This window comes from Limanda limanda, chromosome 1 (assembly GCF_963576545.1).
Source record: "Limanda limanda chromosome 1, fLimLim1.1, whole genome shotgun sequence".
NCBI lineage: Eukaryota > Metazoa > Chordata > Actinopteri > Pleuronectiformes > Pleuronectidae > Limanda > Limanda limanda.
Genome location: NC_083636.1, coordinates 18,341,565 through 18,364,958, shown reverse-complemented (window position 1 = coordinate 18,364,958; position 23,394 = coordinate 18,341,565). Strand labels below are relative to the sequence as shown.

The 23,394-nt window shown below is 45.2% G+C and overlaps 2 protein-coding genes across 2 annotated transcripts; both read right to left on the bottom strand.

Annotated features, from left to right (window-relative positions):
• Nucleotides 1-155: 155 nt before the first annotated feature.
• hcls1 (hematopoietic cell-specific Lyn substrate 1) lies at nt 156-5,031 on the bottom strand. Its single transcript, XM_061076355.1, has 16 exons — nt 4,961-5,031; nt 4,128-4,211; nt 3,974-4,047; nt 3,066-3,189; nt 2,823-2,933; nt 2,498-2,552; nt 2,293-2,403; nt 2,106-2,216; nt 1,922-2,032; nt 1,790-1,845; nt 1,570-1,639; nt 1,334-1,482; nt 1,054-1,248; nt 706-877; nt 559-624; nt 156-476 (listed from the first exon to the last, which is right to left on the bottom strand). Exons 2-16 carry the CDS (start codon nt 4,209-4,211, stop codon nt 343-345), a joined length of 1,623 nt encoding a protein of 540 aa, XP_060932338.1. The 5' UTR covers nt 4,961-5,031; the 3' UTR covers nt 156-342.
• Nucleotides 5,032-5,496: 465 nt separating this feature from the next.
• Nucleotides 5,497-22,259, bottom strand: golgb1 (golgin B1). The gene is made up of 20 exons (XM_061076305.1): nt 22,163-22,259; nt 20,294-20,372; nt 19,775-19,966; nt 19,569-19,682; nt 19,294-19,455; nt 19,076-19,198; nt 18,575-18,688; nt 17,635-18,337; nt 17,452-17,528; nt 16,369-16,429; nt 11,087-16,160; nt 10,560-10,971; nt 10,233-10,466; nt 9,321-10,154; nt 8,996-9,189; nt 8,637-8,796; nt 8,455-8,555; nt 8,259-8,330; nt 7,839-7,929; nt 5,497-7,728 (listed from the first exon to the last, which is right to left on the bottom strand). Exons 2-20 carry the CDS (start codon nt 20,360-20,362, stop codon nt 7,591-7,593), a joined length of 8,925 nt encoding a protein of 2,974 aa, XP_060932288.1. The 5' UTR covers nt 20,363-20,372; nt 22,163-22,259; the 3' UTR covers nt 5,497-7,590.
• Between the last annotated feature and the right edge of the window lie 1,135 nt (nt 22,260-23,394).

Here is a 23,394-nt window from a genome sequence, read left to right as displayed (position 1 = left end):
GCATCATTCCTCCAAGTTTCGTTATAATCCGTCAAGTAGTTTGTGTTGTTAGTGAAACACTTAACAACAATAACTATTTGTATTTAATCCAATTTATAATATGATCATGATGAAATACAATATAAGGAATGTAAAATAATACAAACACAGAACCCTGCCTGTAGAATAGTTTATTGACTCCAGTTTATTGCAGATACAGGATGCGTAACTTTATTGGTCATATTGTATAAGAAAGTTATCAACACCAAGTAAGAGGATTGAAATCAGCTGATCAGAAGCTTTTCTGTGATTTATTGTATAAATACAGAGTTGACTTCCCTCTGTTGAACAGTACGTCCCAAACTACATGAGCTGAACATAAGAAGCTGGGAACAAACCAGTGCGTCCCTGACACTCTCCCTTCCACCAGCCTTCGTCGATCATCTCTATGTTGACGATCACGTCGTCCGGGTTGAAGGAGATCTCATCGTCCGCCTCTGCACAAATGAGATAGTAGGATTAAGGGTTAGGACTATCGTTAAGTGTAAAAAAATATGAAGCGTGGAAGAAATGACGTACCTCCTTGATAGTCGTAAATGGCTATTGCCTTCTGTCCACATGTCAGGTCTTCATAGTCATTGTCATCTGTAAAAGAAAACTGAAATGAAAGTGCTCTTCACATGCTTCTCGTTCAACGTTTTAACTGCAGCCGACTCAGAGGCAGACCTGTCGCCGCAGGAGGAGGAAGAGGAGGAGGAAACCTATCATCAATTGCATCATAATCCCCGTCATCGTCCTCCACGTCCGCCGACCTGTCAGGAAGGGGTGGGGCCTCAGGGTCGAGGAAATCTTCTGAGCGTGGAGGCAAAGCTGGAGGCTCCTCGTACAATGGTTCATCCTGCAAACAGCACAGGAGCATTGAGATCAAATCCTGGAGAAGACTTGAATATAAGTGACGACAAAAACAAACTAAGCACAGAAACCAGCAGACACCGACGTTTTACTTTAAAACAACAGATTGAATCAATCTATTATTTGGTTGAAGTGATGTGAGATTGAATCAGAGGGTCTTACGTCAGGCTCAGGCTCATATTCTGGTTCAGGTTCAAGCTCTGGCTCTGGCTCATATTCTGGTTCTGGCTCATATTCTGGTTCTGGTCTTTCTTGTATCTCTGGCATGTGATGGTGTATTTCCGTTGGCATTTCGCATGCTGGAGCCGCACGTGGAGCAGGAGGTGGAGAACGTTCCTCCTCTTTGCTGCTCTGCTCCTACAGGAAACACAGCAAAACACAGAATCATGAATAAATATGTTAAACATTAGTTTATGTGTCAGTTTACGGTTCATGTTTTTACCTGCTGTCTACGCTTGGCCTCCTCTCGCTCTCTCTTCTCTCGGGCCTGTCTCCTCGCTCGCTCTTCTTCTGCTTTCTTCCGGTTCTCCTCGTCTGAAGATTTGGCCATGTTCTCGAAACGAGCCTTCAGCTTCCCTGCGCCTGACGTCGCTGCAGGGAAACAAACGTAAATATGAAAAAGTGCAACAGCAGTGACGTCCAACACTTGTAATGATTTAGGAAGAGAGTGAAACATACAGGCCTCCAGGGGTTGTGTCTTTTCATAGGCAGACGACGGTGCTTCAATATCTGAGAAGCCGACTGCGCTCTGGGAAAAATGTATAAATGTTTAAATCGTCAAAATTGAAACGTGACATTCCTACAAATAGGAAATTCAGGTTTCTTATTATTTAATCACAGTTTGCAGAATAAATAATTGATAATTTAACCCTGATGAATCAATAAGGAGGATCCTGACCTTATCCTGGCGATCGGCCTGTACTCCATATCGCCCCCCGAAACCTGCTGAGTAATCTGAACAGAAAGGAATTGGTTCAGTCCCATTAACCTCACTGGTTTTCCTGGGACACACGTGCGAGAGTTGTCTCACCTTTTTGTGACTGATGTTTCTCCGTCGCCCCTTTGTAGTCGTAGCCCAAAGCTGCTTTGTCTACTTTGTCCTTCTCCACGCCGAACTTCCCCCCGAATCCCTTTGAATAATCTGATGAAGACCAACGTTAGACATTAGACATGAGGCAGAGGACGATGGCGTCAACACTGCGACTCAAACTCACCTCTTTGTGACTGATGCTTCTCAGTTTCTCCTTTATAGTCGTACCCCAAAGCCACTTTGTCCACCTTCTCCGTCTCCACGCCGTATTTCCCTCCAAATCCCTTCGTGTAGTCTGGAAAAAACAAGATGACCATTTGAAAAAAGAACAATTTGTTGATGCTTATTGTGTTAAAACAGCTTGAACTCACCTTTTTGTGACTGGTGCTTCTCCGTCTGGCTTTTATATTCGTACCCCACCGCGGCCTTGTCCACTTTGTCCTTCTCCACGCCGTACTTTCCTCCAAATCCCTTCGAATGATCTGGAGACAGAAAAGATTGTCAGCAAAATCCTGAACTATAGACCGTTAACCAATAGAAATGTATACTTTTATATTAAAATAACAGTGGACCCACCTTTCTGAGACGCATGTTGCTGCACTTCCCCTTTGTATTCAAAGCCCATGGCAGACTGCACGGAAAACAGTCAGTAAATTATGACGATCATACTGAATGCAGCTCAAAATACCTCGTTGCATAAAAACAATTAGACAATCAAATTACTCATGAAGTAGAAAATAAACTGTACAATACATTCTACAGTTTTAGCTGCTTGCTTTAACTGTATACTAGAACTGTAGTGTTTAAGACTCTGCAAACTATGGAGGAACTAAATCATTCAGAAAAAAAAATGAATTAAGTTATATTGCAAAGATGCTGAAGTATTTCAGATTTTTCGAACCTCATCAACACGGTCCTTCTGAACGCCAAATTTCCCGCCAAACCCTTGAGCCGCATCTGTCTGGGAGGAGTGCTGCTTGACCTGGGACACGTAGTCGTGACCCACAGCCCCCTGGACGCAAGAGGAACATGGAAGAACAAATTCAGACTAAAGAATATAATTAAAGGTGAAATCTGGCAGCGTATCAGATGAGCATGTTATATAAATATATATATTGTTGGTTATGTGGCGTGGTTTGTTGACCTTGTCCATTCGGTCCTTCTCCACGCCAAACTTCCCTCCGTATCCGTACGACGCTTTAGGAGTGTGGTCTCTCTTCCTCACCTGCTCGTGCTCCGTAGCCACTTTGCTTCTGAGCTCTGCAACGCTGTCACACACACACACACACACACACACACACACACACACACACACACACACACACACACACACACACACACACACACACACACACACACACACACACACACACACACACACACACACACACACACTGTGGTCAAGATGGCTGCACACAGAGGTGCACATAGACACAAATATACAAACATACACACATTTATACACATACACCCTTATACCAAAATGTACACTCTCACACACACAGGTATATATACACACATGCATACAAACTTATAGACAGATAAACAATTATTCACACACACTTATGTCAACATATACACTCTTATACACACGCTTGTACACATACATTCACACATGCACACATGTATACACACTTATACATACGTATACACACTTATAGACACGTATACACACATAAACACACGATATCTGTCAAGAGCACAGGAGTTTTCTCAAGATGAAGAAACTACTTTATCCAAATTGATGAATTGACAAACAGATTCAACACGATCTCTGCACATATGACATTGGTAGAGAAACTTTTAAATGCTGTGGGATAAACAAGGGATTACGAAGTTTCCAAAAGTTCCCTGTGTTAGTTTCAGTCACCAAGTTAAAGTGACTCAAGCCATTTGACCTCAGCAGTCAGGAGGGTTTTAAATCCCTCCGTCACTGTGTCATCATGATGAATTACCCATATTAGGAGACAGTGGCTGTCTTACAGCCGCAGCTCTATTCTCACTTCCTCTTCCTGTTGCAACACAGCACCCACTGCAACCATCCTCCTTTACCTGATGTGTTCTGATCGTCCAGAGCCCTCGACGGTCTTGGCTCCCCAGCGCTGCTCCTGCTCGGATATGTCATTCTGAAACCCAAAAAGATCATTAAATCCAGAATAGGGGAGGGGGGGGTCTGTGAGCACTTCAGGGTTTTTGTCCTCGGCACCTCGAAGTCAGGGTCCGTCTCCCAGTCATCGGCCTCTGCAGCAGCCTTCACCTTCACGTCGTGGCCCGCGCCCGACTTCCACATCTGAGTGGGGGGGTGAAAGAAAACACAGGTCACACAGGAAGATTACATCAAAAAACGTTAATTATAACTAACACAAAACCACACCACTGTTTGCTGAAGTCCCAAAAAGGAAGTGATTTTCAACATGGAGCCTCATTTCCCCTTCAACGCAACACACTGAGGCTGCGATCTGACTTTAAAACAGCTTCACGGCAGCAGATTGTTTATTATCTGTCATATTCTCTGACACCTGAGTTTTAGGAAGGAGGCCAACTACTTTACACAAGTTAAACACTATGGAAGTGACTATTATGGGCTGTTATCAGAAGCAAACGCACTTCAAAGTTTATTTTTATAGTCATTATTGTCCAAATGTGACTATGAATTATGGTATTTTATATCTTGTAGACTTTATAATAACCTGACAAACAAGTTACACGAGGGAGGCTTCACATACAAGAATAATTTAATAATTACCATTTTCATACTTGCTATAATTTTATTTTAATATATTCTACTGTAACATACGGCAGTGCAGGTGCATATTAAGTGTAATGTGAGTCCTGACAACTTTACTTTGCTGTTGTTAAACTTAAACAAGTCAATACATGTAATGTTTGTAATATTGTAACTAAGGGTTCACAGCAAGGTGGTTTTATTTGACCTACTTCCTTATTGGAAGTGGAAAAAAAACTTTGTGAAACTTACATGTAAACATCAATATAAGATTGTGAGTTAGTTTAAATAAGATTTATTATAAATAATTTTACCTTTTGACTTTTCAGTTCGATAAATCCGTGTTTGAATCCAGAGCAGCAGCTGAGCTTCCTCTCACTGACTGTGTGATGGGCGACACGTGAGCGAGCACGCAGCCCAGCGGGAGCGCGCATCGATGTAAATAATAGAACGGACGACGTCACTGTAAACGTCACAATGTCCCTGATACTAATAATGACGATAATATTAATAACACAAACACATGTTGTCGCACTTGTAGCATTGGAACAATTTTAAACACATTTATTCAAAATAATTTAAAAAAATTAATCAAGTCGGAAATTACCTGTAAAAGTTTAAAAGTTAAGATCAGACTGACGATTATGGGATGTGATCTGTAGTAACAGTTTACTTTAAAGATTATTACTGTTATTATGATATGTTATTATAATATGTAAAATTGTTATGTAAAAGCATACAATACTGTGGTTCATGGAGTTGTAACGCTGTTTACACACTTGGGGGCAGACTTGCACAGATTTAACGCTACAATCTACAGAAAAGAGACGAATCAATAATCAAACTCAGATTGATTGAAAACATCAACTTTATATATGTAAGTCTTAACTCTACTTACACCTTTAATTGTAAGTTTTAAATGTGCTGGTGATTTTAGTGTCTAGGTGAAAGTGTGTTTGTATCATTGTTTTATTTGTGTAAATCGAGTATTCAATGTTGTGCATTTCAGATTATTACAGATTATTTCCCTTGACAGTTTTGATCCTTAGCTTCAGATCAACTTTGAGAAGCTGTGACGATAAAACGCTGAGAAGAGAGAACAAAAGCTGATGTTTCATTTAAATTAACTTTAAGTAGGTTCAAGGTATTTCAAAGATAAAATGGAACAAAAGAGATTAAATTCTTCTCGACAAATAAATGAGGAAATAATTAATTCTTGACGTGATCGTTCCCTGATCTAAACCACCAACACTTTAATTACATGGTATTTTTCTATACAGCCCTTTTTAAACAGTTATTTACAGCAGATGTGAAGAAGGTTAATTCAGGAAGAAGGTGAGTACAGAGTAGTCGTTTGACAAACACCCAGTGATTTAACAGAACGTGATGGGCGAAATCAGTGAGGATATATAAAGGACGGTTTTACATTTTGAACTAATGATCAATAAATATTGTGCTACATCAGAGTAGTAGATAACAGGATGGATAATAAAACAGCAGTCTTCGTCCTCTGGAAGGATTCCACACTGTGGTTACATTGCACTTAAAGGCAACTTCATCTGCCATTAAAACTACACAGCAAACTGCAAAATCTACGTCTGTGCAACAGAAGCAAGGACGGGGAAAGAATCGTGTTATGACAGGAGAGAAACCCACGTCCACCCGACAGAGTTTATACGGGTGTACATACATGATTTCTAGAGGAAAGTAAAAGATACACACACACAAGTGGAATGTGTCAGAACAGAAATTGCACTGTGCTCCGTTATTTTGTGCATGAATGAGATGAAGAAGAAAAAGAGACAGAACAACACATCCTGAACCTCAAGCCGTTCTGAAAAAAGTTCAACATTTTGGGAAATGAAATTATTCTCGTTAGATCCATAAAACTCGTACATTTGTCTATCTTAATGTAAACTGGAAACAGGGGCAGAGGAAGGATGTTTGTTTGTGACCAGTAAAATCAGGCACATTTTATGGGATTGACATTTTTGGTGCACAGTTGGTCCTTAGCAGAAGTATGAACTGCACTGGTATCAACTCCAGTTACTTAAGTACCAGTATCACACTAGAGAAATACTACATTACGGGTAAAAGTCATCAAATTTAAAATTCTACTGAAGTATTTCCAGCAAAATCAATAAGATCTAACTGACATTGGTATTTTGATACTGACTCATTACCATCTGATAAAAGGTGTTTCTAGTTTTTAAATACTACTTATACAGGTGGTTGGGTCCAGAGGTTCCTCTAGGTCGTTCCCCTCAAATATATAAATCAGAGGCGTTGTGAGATGAATAATGACAAATGTTTTTGGTTCTTGGAATATTCTCTGATATTCGTTGCGTTACTTTCAAACTATTCTTAACTTAAACCATCTGAGATTAGAGGGTAAATGTCTCTAACAACTAATATATGTCTGAGAAATATGACGGAGGACAGAAGACGGTTTAATCTCTGAAAGTACTGAAGCTTTTCAAACAGACATACTGAGGTACCCAACTTTCTCATTCTGGACATTTCCCAAAATATCCAACTTTTGCTTTCACATAAAGTTTGACCCTTTTCGTTTCTATCCCCATCTGAAGGCACATGAGGAAACCATCTGCCAAAATACTGGATTATCATAGATTTTTCCCTCGAAAACCGCAGATACAAGTAAAGGAGGAAAATCAAGCCTTTGTCCCTTATGTCCTCTCTGCTTGGAAACCCTGTCATACACCAAAGTCATTAAATATTCAAAATGGTTAAAAACCATTAATCTATATACTTTGGCTAAACGTATAATTCCTGTAAAGTGCAGTGTGTGTGTGTGTAGAAGAGCCTCGCACCCTTTAATTTATTACATGTAACAATATAAAACATATTGATGGCCTTGGGTAAGTTCCCTTTTCTTTCCCTTCCTCTCTGTCTGTGTGTTGTCGGTCAGATTTGCCAGCTGGTTTCAGAGGAATCCGCCCAAACACATCAGCAGCAGGACATGCACAGTGAGCAGATAGAGGCTGATCAGCAGGGGCGTGCGCTGGCGAGCGCAGAAGGCCACTCGCAGCATCCGCTTCCAACCCGGTCCACCTCTCCGACTCTGCCGGGGACGAAACACAAGGTTACGGGACGCGTTGGGCTCATAAGTCTTTATAATTACAGTTATTAAGAGGACAAATTAGCTGGTCGGGGACATTAGTGGAAACGTACCCGTTTGACAGCTCCTTCCGGCGGCTCGATGAAAACAGCCGTCTCTGAGTGCTGCCCCTCCAGGTCCGTGTGCCATTGGGCCGGGCTGTGACTGATAATAATAATGAAAAACAGATGTTTGTCGTCACTTTTTGGTGATTAAACGGATGTAGCAGCGCGGAAATGGGACAAGGTGAATTATAGATGCAGGAAAACCAAAGAGAAAGGGTCTGACATCACTGTTTGTTTTTACGAAATATTATCTTTAGTCTCAACATTATACAATTAAAAATATGTAATCAGTGTCCTCTACACACTTTGTAACATTAGTATCTCCACACCAGATGTTGTACAGTCTGCCTGGAAACAGCTTTGATCAGGGAACTAAACCAAAGAACTGAAGGAGCAGAACTAAAATCACAAGAGGAAATATATTGTTACCGTTTGAGTCCATCCTGTGTGGCCATGAGTTGCTCCTCAGCCGCCACCCTCTGCTGCGTCTCCTCATCCAGCCTGATGAAGAGAAGGTCAAAGTAAAGCTACATCCACACTACTCCAGAGTTTTAGAGCTGCTACAACGACACTACTGTTTCAAAACATAGAAGTATGGATGTAGTAAAACTCTCTTGTACTCTACCTCCGCTGTAGATCTTTGACCTCAGCCATGTAGGGCTGGATGTCGAGCTGGCTGCTTCGCTCCTGCGGGGCTCCAGGAGGACTGTCCTCTTTCTCTGAGCCCTGTGGAGAGTTGTTGATGTTGGGATCTTTCACATTGACTCAAGAACAACCACAAGTACCAGTACATGTTTCTGTCCCTACCTCTCTCTGATAGTGTTCCTGCTGGAGTTTGGGACTGTGAGTGCGAGCTTCCTCCAGCATGGCGGTGAGCTGTCGCAGTTGGTGGTCCCTCTCCGACAGCGTGGCGAGGGTCTGGTGTTTCAGCTGCTCCGCTTGAGCAATCCAGTCGATACGCTCCAGCCTAAAAAAACAAACTAGATTCTCAATATCACATGCAAAATCTGACTGTAAATAATAAATGGACGACATGTGCCCACTTCCTCCGGTTGCACAGAAATTCAGCTGAATTATTGCAGATTCTTTGGCATCACTCTAGTGGATCCATGGTCATTTACAGTCTATAGTTGAAAAAGACAAAAAATGCCTGAAGTGTGTCTCACCTGAGAGTCTCTATTTCCTGTTTGCCCGTCTCCACCATGTTCTCCAGCTGCGTGAGGACGCCCAGCGTGTCTTCGTTCTTCATCTTCTCCTCAAACAGCTCCTGGCTGATTTTAATGAGCTCCCCTGCTCCCAGCCGCGCCAGCTCCGACTTCTGCTTCTTCATCTCAGACGTTTGAGCTTGAAGCTGCTCCAGCTGCACACAAATCGAGGGAAAGACCAAAAAAAGATGTTGAAATAAAAGTCTGTGACAATTCATATGAACTAGTTTAAACATGTTTGTATTTATAGTTTTTCCTGCTGATTAATGGCCCACATGTCACTCACCAATCTCTCCCTGTCGTTCTGAAGGGCTTGCAGTGCATTCTTCAGGCCCCACACTTCTCCAGTGGAGCCGGGGCTGCTGGGTACCACGGGGCCACCGGCCTGGCTCACCTCCTCCAGCTTCAGGTTCAGTTCCTGGGCCTTGTTCATTGCCTGGTCCCTGCTGTCCTGGAGGGAGGCCATGGCTTTAGCAAACGACTGGTTCTCCGCTCTCAGCAGCGTCGTCGCTTCTTTCTCTTCCAACAACTTCTGCTCGATGGTCAGCAGGTCTCGGGCGAGCTCGGCCACCCTCTCCTGAGCGTTCTCTGACTCGGTCCTCATCACGCCTCCCTCCCATCGCAGCTCTGCCAGCTCTTTGCTGTTGCTATTCTGCTCCTGTATCTCCTTTGATCGGCTCTCCTCTAGAGCCTCCACTTGTTCTCTCGCCGCCTGCAGCTGCTCTCTCAGCTTCTCCACCTCTGCACCAGGAGCATCTATCACCTGAGACACCGTCCCACTGTCAGCAGCCTGACTGAGAGTCTGCCTCTCCACCCACACTGCCTCCACCTCTGCCTCTCTGGCACTTCTCACGCTCTTTAACTGACTTTCCAATTCCTCCCGTTCCCTTTCCAGAGAGGTGATCCTCTCTCTCTGAGCTGCCAGAAGCTGTTTGTGTTGGGAGTCCTTCATGCCCAGGACTTGGTTAAGTTCCTCTCGGTAGCCGTGAAGCTGAGCCGACAGTTTGCCTTTTTCAGCGTACAGGTCGTCTCTCTGGGCCAGGAGAGAGCGCAGCTCCTCCTTCAGGCTGTTGTTCTCCCCGGCTGCTTCCTGGATCAGAACATCCTTCTCCAACATGACCTGGGAAACAATACAAATATTATGATCAGCCACTAGAAAAACAATACAAGTTATAAATATCCGTACTTTGTACACTACCTGCAGGTGTTTCTCCTCCAGCTGTTTGTACATGTTGAGGACTCGGTCTCTGTCATCCTGTAAGGAGCCCATGGCCTTCATGAACGAGTCCAGCCGGGTTTTTCTGTTGTTGCTCTCTTCCTCAACGTTTCGCAGTTTTTCTTCCAGATCCCGAACTTCTTCTCTCCTCTGCTCCAGCTCCTTCTCAGCTTCGTGTGCCCGGCTGTCTGCCTCCTTTCTAGCCTCCTCAGCAGCCTGGGAAATAAAAACACACATGAGATGGTGAGAAATTTCTAAATAATATATGATAGCTGCTTTGCTCTCTTATAAATTAATCAATGTTAGAACCTGAGCAACAGCTTGTTCCTTCTCCCCCAGCATTTCCACTTCTCTTCTTTCCTTCTCATGTAACTCAGTCTGCAGGCTCTCGGTGAGGGCCTTCGAGGACCTCAGGTCTGTCTCCAGTTGCTCCACATTCAGACACAGGCGCCTCTCTTCTGCCTCCCTCTCCCTCAGCTCAGTCCTGGCCTTGTCCACTTCGCCCTGCAGCCGGCCGACCGCCTCGTCCAGAGCCTGGACTCTGTGACGAAGACCCTCCAGCTCTTCTGTCAAAGCACGGGCTTCATTTTGTGCAGACGTCAAGTCAGCTGTTGTTTGTTGAAGCCTGCGCTTTTCTTCCTCCATGACAGATTGACTCTCTCCCACTTTCTTTTCCTCTTCTTCCAGTCTGAGCTGCCAGTCTTTGTCTGCTTTCTGTAGTCTGAAAAAAACCAACAACAATTGAGTAATGTTTTCTAAATGTTGGGCTAAAAGGCTGAGTACAATGAATCGAACAAAACAGGGAAATAGGATAAATACAGAGAGAAGCTTTTTACCTGTCCACAGAAAGCTGAAGTTCCTCTTTCAGCCCAGTTTCTTTCTGAAGCTGCTCGGCCAGGTTCTTGGATTGTGTTTCAGCCTCCCGGACTTCAGCCTCCTTACCCTGCAGTACACCATTAAAGCGAGTCTCCCACTGCCGGGCCTCATCCAAAACTCTGTCCCGGTCATCTTGCAGTGAGGACATGCAGCGTGAGAAGGCGGCTAACCTGGCCAGAGACTCGTCTAGACGGGCTTGCATCTCTTGGGCTCGTCTCTCCGCTCCCTTGGCCACACCTCTGGCCTCCTGAGTTGCCTCCTCTTCCTTTTCCAGGTCTCTGTAGGCATCCTCCAGCCTCAGCTCAGTCTCCTTCAGTTCAGCTCCCAGCCTGAGCCTCACAGAGTCTAGTGTTTGCTCCGCCTCAGCCTTTAACAAGGCCTCTTTCTGCTGGGCGCTCTGTTCTAAAGTTGTTTTCTCAGCTAAGGCCTCGCTCAACTGTTTCTGGACGTCATCCAAATGAGATTTACAGCTAACCAACTCTTCCTCGATCTTCTTCAGGCTCTCTTGTGTTGTGGAAGTCTCCAGCTGGGACCGTTCCAGTTTGCTGTCGAGCTCGTCATGGCTGTGCTGCAGCCCCTTCGCCTCCCGGCCCAGTTCACTGATCCTCTCCTGGTAGTGGATGCTGTCGTTCTGCAGCTGCCGCACCTCCCGCTGCTTCTCCCTCAGCAGCTCCTCCAGCTGACGGGCTCGGCTCTGGCTGCCTTCTCTGACCCTCTGTGCAGACCTCAGCTGTTGCTCCAGCTCCCTCTGCTTACCAGACTCGGCCTCCGCCTCGTCTCTCTCTCTCTGGGCCTGTCTCATGTCCTCTTCCAGTCGGGACGCCCGGTCACTCTCGCTCTGAGCTTCGGCTTCGAGTTCAGCTCGCTCCCTCTCCAACTTCTCCATGTCCCTCTGAAGTTCAGTCAGGTGCTCCCGGTTGTCGGCCATCTCTTGCTGGTAACCAGCAATACTCCCATTGAGCTGCGCCAGCTGGTTCATCAGACGCTCCTCCAGGTTATCTTTGTCCGTTTCAAGGCTTCTGAGGAGTTCTTTGAATTTAATTTCTCTCTTGGAACCCTCGTCAATCAGACTCTTTTCTCTATCTTTACTTTCTTGTATATTTTTTTCTAGAGAAGCCATAAGACTCAGCTCCTCTTGACTTTCCTGGAGCTGTCGCTCAAGAGAGGCCAGTTCAGCTTTGAGTTCAGCCTCCCGTTCTTGCCACAGACTTCTCTCTGTGTTAACAGCTGCCTCCATCTCCTTCATTTTAGCTTCATACAAAGCTTGAACACTTTCAGTCTTTTCCTCCTTTTCATTCTCCTCTGTGGGCTGCAAATGTGTTTCTGGTGCAGACGCTGCAACTATTTGTTCATCTGGAGTCTCTTCTAGTGTTTCTGTTTCTTCATACTGACTCTCATCAGGCTCAGCTTTGGTCATGATTGTGTCTGATTTCTGTTCAGTGACAACCTCTTCTACAACTGCAGCAGAGCCGAGTGGAGCCACTTGGATTTCACGCTCCTCTGTCTCTGTTATTTGGCCAAGCCGCTCCCTCAGTTCTTCCACCTGCTGCCCTAAAGAGTGTTTCTCTGCAGCTGTGGCTTCCAGCTCAACTTTCAGAGCCTCCATCTCTTCTTCAAGTCTTTCAACCTCAGCTTTGAAAGTGTGGTCCACTCGTTTTCTTACAGGCTTCTCCTGCATCTCTCTAAGTTTTTCATTCTCCTCCTCTAACTCCAGAATTTTGTGCTGCTTTGTTTTGGCAAATTTCCTCATTTTGTCTTTCACCGAATCCACCTCTTTCTGCGCCTCCTCTGCCTGCCGCTCAGCCTCTTGCCTTTTCCCCTCATTGGTCCTCACTCTGGCAGCTAACTCTTGTCTCTCCTGCCTGGCAGCTTCCAGGACGCGCCTCACTCGCTCAGCCTCGTCGCTCACGTTTTCATAAGACTTGAGCAAACTCTCGTACTCGTCCTTCATGCCTTGAACCTTCTCCTCCCATTGTCTGCTCACCCTGGCGGCCTCTTCTTGCGCCGACTCCACTTCTCTCTTACAAGTGTCTTTCTCATTCACTATGCCTTCCATGGCCAGTTTGAGGCTCTCGCAGGATGATCCAAGGCTTTGGTTCTCAAGTAACATACGATCGACCTCATCGATCAGCCTTAGCTTTTCTGCTCTCAGCTTCTCCAACTCATCTTCTGCCGACACCAGTTTCTGCTGCAGCTCGGCCATGAGCTTCTCAGTCGACGCTAGCTGCTCCTTCTTGGTTTTATTGTCTTTCAGGGTCTCTTTGCGAGAGATCAGAGCAGCCTGAAGTTTTCGCTGGATCTGCTGGATCTTTGCCTCGCTACCTTTTTCTTCCTCTTGCTTCAGTGGAACCTCGACCTCTAACCTCTGGGTTTTTTCCTGCTCAACCTTTAATTCTGTCTGTAAAGAATCGATAAGTTGATCCTTCTGAGACACTGTTTCTTGCATTGAGTGAATGAGAACGTTCTGCTCACTTAGCTGCTGACTCAGGTCCATTATCTCGTGGTTCTTGTTATCGATGAACTGCTTGAAGTCTTCCAATTCAGCCTGAAGATTTGCGATTGAGGCCGTGGAATCTGCAGACGCCTCTTTGGTCGCAGCTTCCATCTCTGCTTTTAGGGCTTCTGCATGAGACTCAGCTTGACAATACTTTTCTCGAAGATCACCAATTTCCTCTGAGAGCGCATCAATCTGTTTGTCTTTTTCTCTCAGCGCTTGCAGCTCGTCGCCCAAATCCTGCAATTCAGCCTCTTTCAGTGACAGACTGGCATGAGTTTCCTGCAGCTGCTTCTCTAGCTCTGTGTTAGCGATACGCACATGTCGGATCTCTTCTCTGAGAGCTTTCAGAGATTCCTCTATTTGTGTGGAGTGGATGTCAGACGGCCCTGCAGGAGGCTGAGCTGGATCACCAGTTTGCAGTTGTAACGATTCAGACTCAGATGCAGCAAAGTCCACCCAGTCCTCCTGGACCCAATCACCTGCTGCTTGCTTCTCAGCTCGTTGTTTGGTTGCTTGCTGAGGCAGGTTTCCTCTCTCCGCGCACACTCTTTCTTCTAGCTCCCTCAGTTCAGTCATAAGGGTTTCTCTGTCTCCGCTCTGTGCGTCAAAACGTTCCATCAGCTCGTTGTATTCTTCTTTCTGCTGCTTCAGTTGTTCGCGGTGGTGTCGGTCTTTCTCTTTCGCTTTGCGGATGGTTTCTTTGCGAGATTCCTGAGCCTCCTGAACCTTCTTTTGAAGCGTTTCACACTCTGCTTTCATAAAGGCCACTTGGGATTGTAACTTAGTCGTTTCAGAGGAAATGTCCGACGCCTGCTGAGTGTTTTCAGCGTCTTTGCTTAGAGTTCTGTTCAGGGTGAGCGTCTCAGCGATGACTTGATCTTGTTGGCTAATTTTCTGCTTGAGACTTTCAACACTCTCCTCTTTAAACCTTAAAGCTTCCTCGAGCTCCTGGAGTTTAGTCTCCATTTCTTTAATATCATTATCTCTTGTTTTTTCTACTTCTGGATCATTTGCAGGATTTTCTCCCTTCGCTAACTCTTCTTGTTCTGTCTGGGTTTTTGCCGCCTTCTCAAAGTCAGCGACCTTCCTCATGAGCTCCTTACGTTGCACAAGTGCAGCCTGCAGCTTCTTCTTTGTGTTTGTTAGTTGGGTTTCCATCTCTCCTTTCTCCCTTCGCAAACTACCAAGCTCATCAACAACATGAGGGGTCTCGTCTTCACGACTCACCTGCTGTTTCTCATCTCTCACTTTCTCAAGTTCCACGATCTGCTCTTTCATTTTACTGACTTCACTGTCGACCTGGAACTTCTCTTCTTCTACTTGAAGCAGTTTAGTGGACATACTGTCATTGAGCTCCGACATCTCTTGCTCTTTCTGACTGAGACGAAGCTGCAGGTCACTGATCTCCGATTCCTTCTTTGACAAAGACTCATTGTTGAGGTCTGAAGTCTGGGAACATTCCAACACGCTGTTTTCCATATCATGCAGCCTCTTTTCTAGCTCAGAGGAGAGCAGTTCGGTGTCTTCCAGCTGAGCGCTCAGCATCCTCACCCGACTGTCATGCTCCGACAGAGCACTGTGGGTTGTTTCCAACTCGCTCTGCAGGATCTGGATCTTCTCCTCCTTGGCTTTACTTTCAACATTCAAAATGTCCATCTGTTCCTCTAGAAGCTGCATTTCAACGCTGTGCTTCTCCACCATTGAGCTACTTTGCTGGGAAACCTCACCCAGCTCCAGTCTGGTTGTCTTAAGTTCCTCTGCAAAGTTATAGACCTGAGACTCTGCCTCTTCCTTTGCGGCAATAAGAGACTGTGCTTCTTCTTCCAGATTCTTGATTTTCTGGTGTGACTCTGCAGCTGCCTCTCTGAGCCGCTGCAGCTCAGCCTGAAGTTCACTGTACCTCTTCTGGAGCTCCTCGGCTAAGGCATGAGCAAACACCTGGCCAGACTGCACGTTAGCATCTGAGGAGGAAGAACTCTGCTGAGTTACATGAACCTGCACTGTCTCTCGGGGGATGACAGAGGAGGATTCGACTAGAACCGTGGAGGTTTCCTGCTCCATGCTCGTCGCCTCCCATGACTGCAGCTGCATTTGGCCGAAGTCCTGCATAAGGGAGGGCCACTCCTGGCCTCCATCTTGATTCATAGCTTCCAGGAGGGTCCAGCTGCTGTGGGCAACCTCTGAATCACTACTGGCGACCATCTCGTCAGAGGAAGTCCCTTTGGATTCTTCTGGAGACTCAGACTGGTGACCGATAAGCTCTGGGCTGCTCTCAGTATCAGCAGACATGGAGAGGACGGAGGTGTCCTCAGCAACTAAGGTGGTTTCTTCATCTTGCGTATCCTCCATTAGGTCAGGAGGAGCTGCAGAGCTGCCACAGGCGTCTGAACTGGCGTCCTGATCTGGAGTCTGATGGTATATGTCACTTGATGTAACCTGACTGGAGCTGTGGTCTTCAGCCAGTGTGAGGGATTCTCGCAGGGCAACCAGCTCATTGTCTTTTTCTAATAGCTGCTGCTCCAGTTCCAGTATGTGTGCTGTGGAGTAAAAACATGAGGGTTGAGATAGAAAACTAGAATTACCACCCAGTGGTTATATGCCTTCGCCTACCAGTGCATTGCCCACTTAAATGTGTTATCTCCTAAGAGGTCACTGTGAAGTTTGATCACTGAACTCTAATCAGTTAATCTTGGCAATAACAGTTGTATATTCAGTCAGTATTTTGTGCAGGATAGATATTTGTACCCTTTTCAGCTTCAGATGAATCCTGTGCCGATGGTTCAGTCACTTCACCTCTATCAGAGAACTGGAAGAAAGAAAGAAAACTGTGACCATCTTTTCAAACTAGGAAGGACTGAAAGTAATGATTTACAGATGAAAAATCTAGTGTGAGAGAGTGAAACACAGAATACAGCCCACAACTGTTATCTGACTTTGCAGATGGACTATTAAAGGGACTCTCACCTTTGTTGCATTTTTACACTTTTTTTGGATAAGGTTAAATTGGTATTAATAAGGTAATGACACTCTAAAATGCAAGACAGACCCACCAGGAGTAAAAACAAACAATTATTTCACTCTCATAATATTTAGTGAAAACTTCAACCAATAAAATTCTTTGGACCGAAGTACCTTATTGGCCGACAGACCTGTCTGTTTGCTGCATGGACATGCAGGTTTTCCGTCTGCTTCTTGTGGCGCATTCGGGCCCGCGTCATCAAGGCGCGTCCTCAACTAGAGGGTTTGTTTTGATTCCACGGCAGACAGTATCGAGTAGCGACCGTAGCTTACCGGTGCTTCTGAATCCGAATCCATTGCTTTGGTAAACAAAAACTCACGTGCGTGCGCGGAGGCAGTAGGTTGTAAGTCTGCTTGTAAATAAAGTTTCTTCAAAAAAAATAAAAACACCGGGATGGTTGTAAGTCTGCTTGTGTAAATAAAGTTTCTTAAATAAAACACGGATGGGAACGAGGGGGTGGGGCATTGGAGGAAGGCGGGATGATTTGAATGTGCTGTAATTCTCAAATGCAACAAAGGTGAGAGTCCCTTTAAGAAGTACTTTTACATCAGCTACTACTGTGCTTCTAGTCCCACATCTTTCACTTCAACACCTTTTTAAAATCATAAAAACATGGACCAAACTAAACAGAAACTCAGTTCAAAGTTTTGGAGAAACTCTTGAGTGCTCTTTGAGAGCTCTTCTAAGTTTACTTATTGAGATCTGATCACATTCCAGACACATTGGATAACATTTGAAAGCAAACAACAGAAAAAGAAGGACAAACAGACAAGGTATGCAGTCACAGATTAAATGTTTACACCACCCACTGTAATAATTTGCTGCTCCAGCTGCTGTATCTTGGCCGTGGCCTCCTCCTGTTCTGTAGTTTTTCTGTCGAGTTGTTCTGAAAATCAGATGAACATTTAAAAACATTATCACCTCGATGAAAAGCTTCATATCTTTCATTAAAAAATTCAATCCCACACACTTCTAGATGCGTGTGCTCTTACCCTGAAGGGTTTCCATGGTGTGGGTGAGCTCTGCACGCTGCTCCTCACTTTCACTCTCTTTGTCTTTCAGCCTCGTCAGTTGGTTGTTAATCGACTGCACAGCGTCCAGGAGAAGAGGAAGGTCGGCAGGGACGGTGTTTTCCTCTGAGGTTTGAACGTCATCTGGAGCCAGAGCTCGTAAATGTCTCCAAACTTCAACCAAGACTTCCCCCTTCTTCTGAGCATCTTCCTGCTCCTCTTTAAGAGAAGCCAGCTCTCTTTCTAATTTTTCTATTTCTGACTTCTCCCTCTCTTCCGTTTCCTCGCTGACGTGAACTGCCGTCTCTCTCATTGATGCAAGTTCACTTTCAAGGCGAGTTATTTCTGCCCGGTCTCTCTCTGAAGCATCATGGCTCGCTTGGACGGCTGCGAGCTCAGCCTCTTTTATCAGAGCCAGTTCTCTCTCCAGTCTGGCAACTTCCATGTTCTCCTTCTCCAGAGCCTCCTGACGAACACATTCAGCCTCTCGCAGGGAGAACAGCTCGCTCTGCTGCCTTGTCACCTCCATTCTCTCTATTTCCAGAGCCTCCACGCTGGATCGAAGGGCTGCGAGTTCTTCATCGGCCCTGCTGGTCTGTTCGGCCCACTGCTGCCTCTCCTCCTCCTTCAGCTTCACGGCCTCTGCCAGCTCTTGCTCCATCTGCCGAAACTGAGCAGTCAAGATCTGAACAGAGAGAGAGAGGGTGAGGCAGAGAGAGAGGATGTTAGTGGGTGTGAGACTCAGCCAAACAATACATATAAAAGAAGTGCCATCCTTATCTCAGGTGTGTCGTCTTTAAACAGTTTGCTTGTCATTAGATAGGAGGAGTTTTCCTAGCTAACAAAGCGTCTGTAAATATGTCAACATGAAGAAAAGAATTAGAAGGAGCTCAGATGGCATCTCGTCCAACAGGATCTGTACCTGTTTTTGCTGATCTGCACTGTTCACCTCCTCCTGCAGCACTTCCAGCACTTGGGAGCGAGATTTGAAAGCCTCCTCAAGCTCTTCACAGCGCCTCTGGGCTGCCTGTAGAGCCTGAGAAAAACAAAACAACAAAACCAAGAAACAGGTTAAGAACATGAAAGCAGGTGTGAAGCGTGACGGTAATATTATCTTCCACTGCTTTGGAAACGGAAACATTTTTGAGTTTGTCACCGGGATATGAACAGAGATGGATTCAAAGTTGTCATCTTTTCATCTGTGTTTGTTTGTTTGTTTGTTGTCTGTCAGTTAGCAGGATTAAACAAAAACTATTGGACAGATTAACACAAAACATGTCTGAAGGATGTGGTATGGGTCAGGAAAGAAATTTCATTTTGGTGGTTATACAGGAGTTTTTTTTAAATGTCTTTAATAGGGAGAAAGCCCATTTTGACCCAGTTCAGCCCATTCAGGTCATTGAATAGCATCTTGATCTTGTACCTGCTGAAGCTCTCCGTCATTCTGAGACTGCAGTGTGACCCTCATCAGCTCTTCTTCTTGCTTCTGAATCTGTTCCTGGAATCGCACATCCTTCTCACACACCACCACCTGCATCTTCTGCAACTGAAAACAAAAACAACAACAAATCATCCAGAAGGATCTTTTCTATGGACATTTACAGATAATTGTTGACAGTTTATTACAGTTTTACTTGTCACCTGTTCAGTGTGGGCAGATTCCTTCTCGTGCAGAAGCTGCTCGGTGGCCTGCAGTTGTTGCCTGAGCTCCCTGCTGTTGGCCTCCGCCTCGCTCAGCTTGTTCTTCAGTTCTTGGAGCTCTTCCTCGACCGCAGCTCCGGTGAAAGAGCTGTCTGGGCTCAGCTGTAGATAAAAAAAAATGTCTTGATATTTACAGTTTAAGTGTATTTACAAAAAAATCATTTGTTATTCTGTACAAGATCTTTTTTTGTAATAATCCTCAGTCTCAAACTCACTGTGCCTCCTCCAGATCCTTTCAATTCAGTAATCTGTTTGTTGAGGGAGGCCATCTTAGCTTTGGCCTGCAGTTTGAGTTTGGTGAATCGAGTGTCGGCCTCTTCCTTTTCATTCTGGGGATATTGAGAAAGAAAAAGCTGTGCTTAACAGACATACATATCTTTGGAGAAAGTTGTTGATTGCAAACACAGACAGGATTTTTCACCTTGAGCTGAGCATCTTTGTTGGCCAACTCTGTGTCCTTCTGGACAAGATGAGTGTCTTTGTCTCGGATGAGCTCCTTCAGCTGCACCACCAGCTGCTCCAGGTGAGCCAGCCTCTCCATGGCCTCCTCAGGTACCTCAGACTCTACCGAAACCTGGCCCTCACCGCCGGGGAGCTGAGGCACCAACGTACCCTACACACAGAAAGAAGTGAAAGTCATCAACATACCCACTTGCTCTCAAAAATTCTGGCAATTGTCCACAGGAAATGACTTGCTAAACTTCTGCGTAGAAGTCAGTGCATGTCTGAAAACAGAGTACGAGGGCTCATCTTTAATTCAAGCGTGGAGAGATTTCGAGCAGAGATTTCTACCCTCAGCTCTTTGTGTCCCAAACAGAGAATAAAAGGCTCTTTCACATTTGACCAGAAACATTCTCTACACAAACTCATTTAAAAAGAAACGGACAGTTAAAACACTGTTCATGATAATTTGTTGTGAATGCATGTGTTGCCCTCTCACCTGTGAGTCTCCATCCAGGCCCTCCTCTCCGGAGAGCTCCTGGAGGACATTGGCCAGGCGGCTGAACATCAAGATGGCCCTGGGGGGAAAGAAAAACAAGCTTTGAGGCTTAAGCGACTAACATCAGAAACCATTTCTTTCCTGCATCAACAACTGCACTTTCCTGTTCACCATAGAAAACCCTTTTTCCATTGTCCTCGGTCAACATTTTAGGTGGAGGCATAACTTTGGGGTTATTTATAGTATCATAAATGCATGTTGAACCTGTCTTATTTTCATAATGCAAAGTATCTAACACATGATATTTACACGTGACCTTTCCCCGTGTCTCAGCTCGACGTGTCGTCTCATGCCCGACGGCACGCCCTGTGATACGGATGTTGGTACACACACAGTCCTGGACATATTTATTCACCTTTGTTTGCACATGCAGGTAGTGACGGGAGGCTTAGAATAGTTTTATAGATTTGAGACAGAGAGAGAGTTCGCTATTGACAAAAAAATCCCAATGTCCGTTCAGTCGCTGTCGTCTTTTCATTTGGAGATGGAGTTTTACCAGGTGACAGTTGAAATTGTGGGAATTTGATTTGAGACTAGAGTCAAGAACGAACGTTCAATCGTTATATTTAACGCAACATGGACAAGAATTCCTTAAAGTGCTCAAAAGAAATGAAGACCTGAATATGTGAAACGACAAGAACAAAGTCTGAACTACATCTGCTGAGCGAGATCCTGTGACGTTTGAAAGCTGTAGAACTGCGACTAAAAACAACTTGTGGTGAGGTTTCACCAGTTAAATATATCTTTTTAATGGCATTACCAATTACCACTGCTGAGGCGATTAGTCAATTAATCAGTTAGTCAATGACGGCGGGATTAATGATGAATCTGTTTAAGTAATTTGTCTCGCAAAAAATATCAAAGAAAAAAAAAGTATCACCTTGTTCCATTTCTCAAATTCTATTTAATAAGTTGCTTATGTTATTTTTATGTTGATGAATCTGGGGGAAATTAAAACAGATTTAAACCAAAACTTTATTCACCTCGGATTCTAATTGTGAGAGATTTTGACTAAAGAAGTTTCAACTTTTGGAGGAGAATCTGTGACTTTGACTGTATCCTGTTTAATATAGTTCACAGAGAAATTGTTCTCAAATCGTTTCAAGTTATTGTGCAACTACATCTATACCGAAATAGTGTATTAGATAGATAGATAGATAGATAGATAGATAGATAGATAGATAGATAGATAGATAGATAGATAGATAGACAGACAGACAGACAGGTACACAGACAGGTCGACAGATAGATAAACAGGAAGACAGGTAGAAAGATAGATGGAAAGACAGACAGACAGACAGACAGACAGACAGATTTGTTTCATTACAATCAAATAAATGTCTTCCTGCGTGTTTATACGAATACAGTTAAATCTGTAACGTAGTATTTCTTTTTCATCCCATCCACAGCAATACATTGTCAGACGCCCCCTAACCCTGTTTCTCCTCCGGACCGGAGCGAGCTCCTCCGAGTGTTCCCGAACCCGCAGAGCTCGGCAGCACTGCGGCTGCGTCACAGCGTCGCGGAGCAGCGCAGCTTAAAGACAATAACCACAGAAAACTACCGTGAGCCGCAGGCGCTACCGGACACCGGGAGGAGAGGATGAACCGGGGCCTCTGACCGGGGGAAGCTCCGGTGTTTACTCTGCTTCTCCCACGGCTCAGCCCCGGTTAGCTTAGCGGGCTAACGCCGAGAACTCGTAGGTTAGCTCCGCTGCTCCAGAAGCTGCTCCGCGGGGTTCCGGTGCGGGACAGCGGTGCGGGGCCGCCACGCGCGGGCTGGTGTGTGCGGGACGCGGCGCGGACTCACCGGTGTCAGCGGCTCGCGGGTCGACGGGTCCGGGCTTTCTATGCGGGTTCTCCTCGGTGGATTTCAGCGCTGAGCCACATCACCGAACGCATCCCGGAAGCAGAGCTGCCTCTGCGCTGATTGGACGGAGCTGCCAACGTAAGGGACCGTCTGCAAAGCCCCGAAGCGACTAGGGAGCATCTGTCTATTTCTTCCTAATTCTTCGTCTTCTTCATCCTCCTTCATCCTCGTCCTCCTCCTCCTCCTTCTTCTTCTTCTTCTTGTTCTTCTTGTTCTTCTTCTTCTTCTTTTTCTTCTTCTTCTTCTTCTTTTTCTTCTTCTTCTTCTTCTTCTTCTTCTTCTTCCTCTTCTTCATCTCTCCGTTCTTCTCCTCCTCCTCCCCAATCTTGTCTTCTTCTTCCTCTCCTCCTCCTCCACCTTCTACATCTTTTTCTTCTTCTCCTCTTCCTCCACCTTCTTCTTCTCCTCCACTCTCCTCTCCTAACTCTTCCTCCTCCTTCTTCATCTTCTTCTTCTTTTCCTCCTCTCCCTACTTTCTCCTCCTCCTCCTTCTTCCTCCTTCCTCCTTCTCCTTCTTCCACCTCCTCCTCCTCCTCCTCCTCCTACTCTTCCTCCTCCTCCTCCTCCAACATGAAGGTGCATTACAGCCATCCACTGTGTGTTTCAATATCCTTCTTCTTCTTCTCCTACATCTTGCCCATTTGTTACTGTATCTCTAATTAGCCTTTATATTTGATAGCTCCTCCTCCTCCTTCTCTTGGTGGCAACTTACTGTGTTGGAGCTTAATTCAGAGTTATCTATCTCATATTAAAATCTTCCATCCTATTATTCCAATGATAAATACTATTTCCAAGCTCAGTTCTTCCCCTCCATGCTTTGCAATTTCCCTCTTTAGCTTTTCACGTACTCTAACATACTTATTGCAGTAAAGAACAATGTTAAAGACGAAGGAAAGGAGTTTTTAAACTAACTATACACACAATTTGACTCCTTTGCATCAGTGACATCGAAGAAGGAAACATGAAGAAGTCAGGACACGACCTAAGGGTGAAGCTGATCATCAACCACGTCCGCCAGGTGGGCCGGAGCCTGATGCTGCTCGCCCACTACGCCACGGTGTTTGTGGCCTTCGTGGGCCGCAGCGTGCAGTGGATGGTGGAGGCGGTGAGGTGGACCAACCTGTTTGCACAATACACCGTGTCCGCGTTCGATTCCATCTACAGACTTCTGC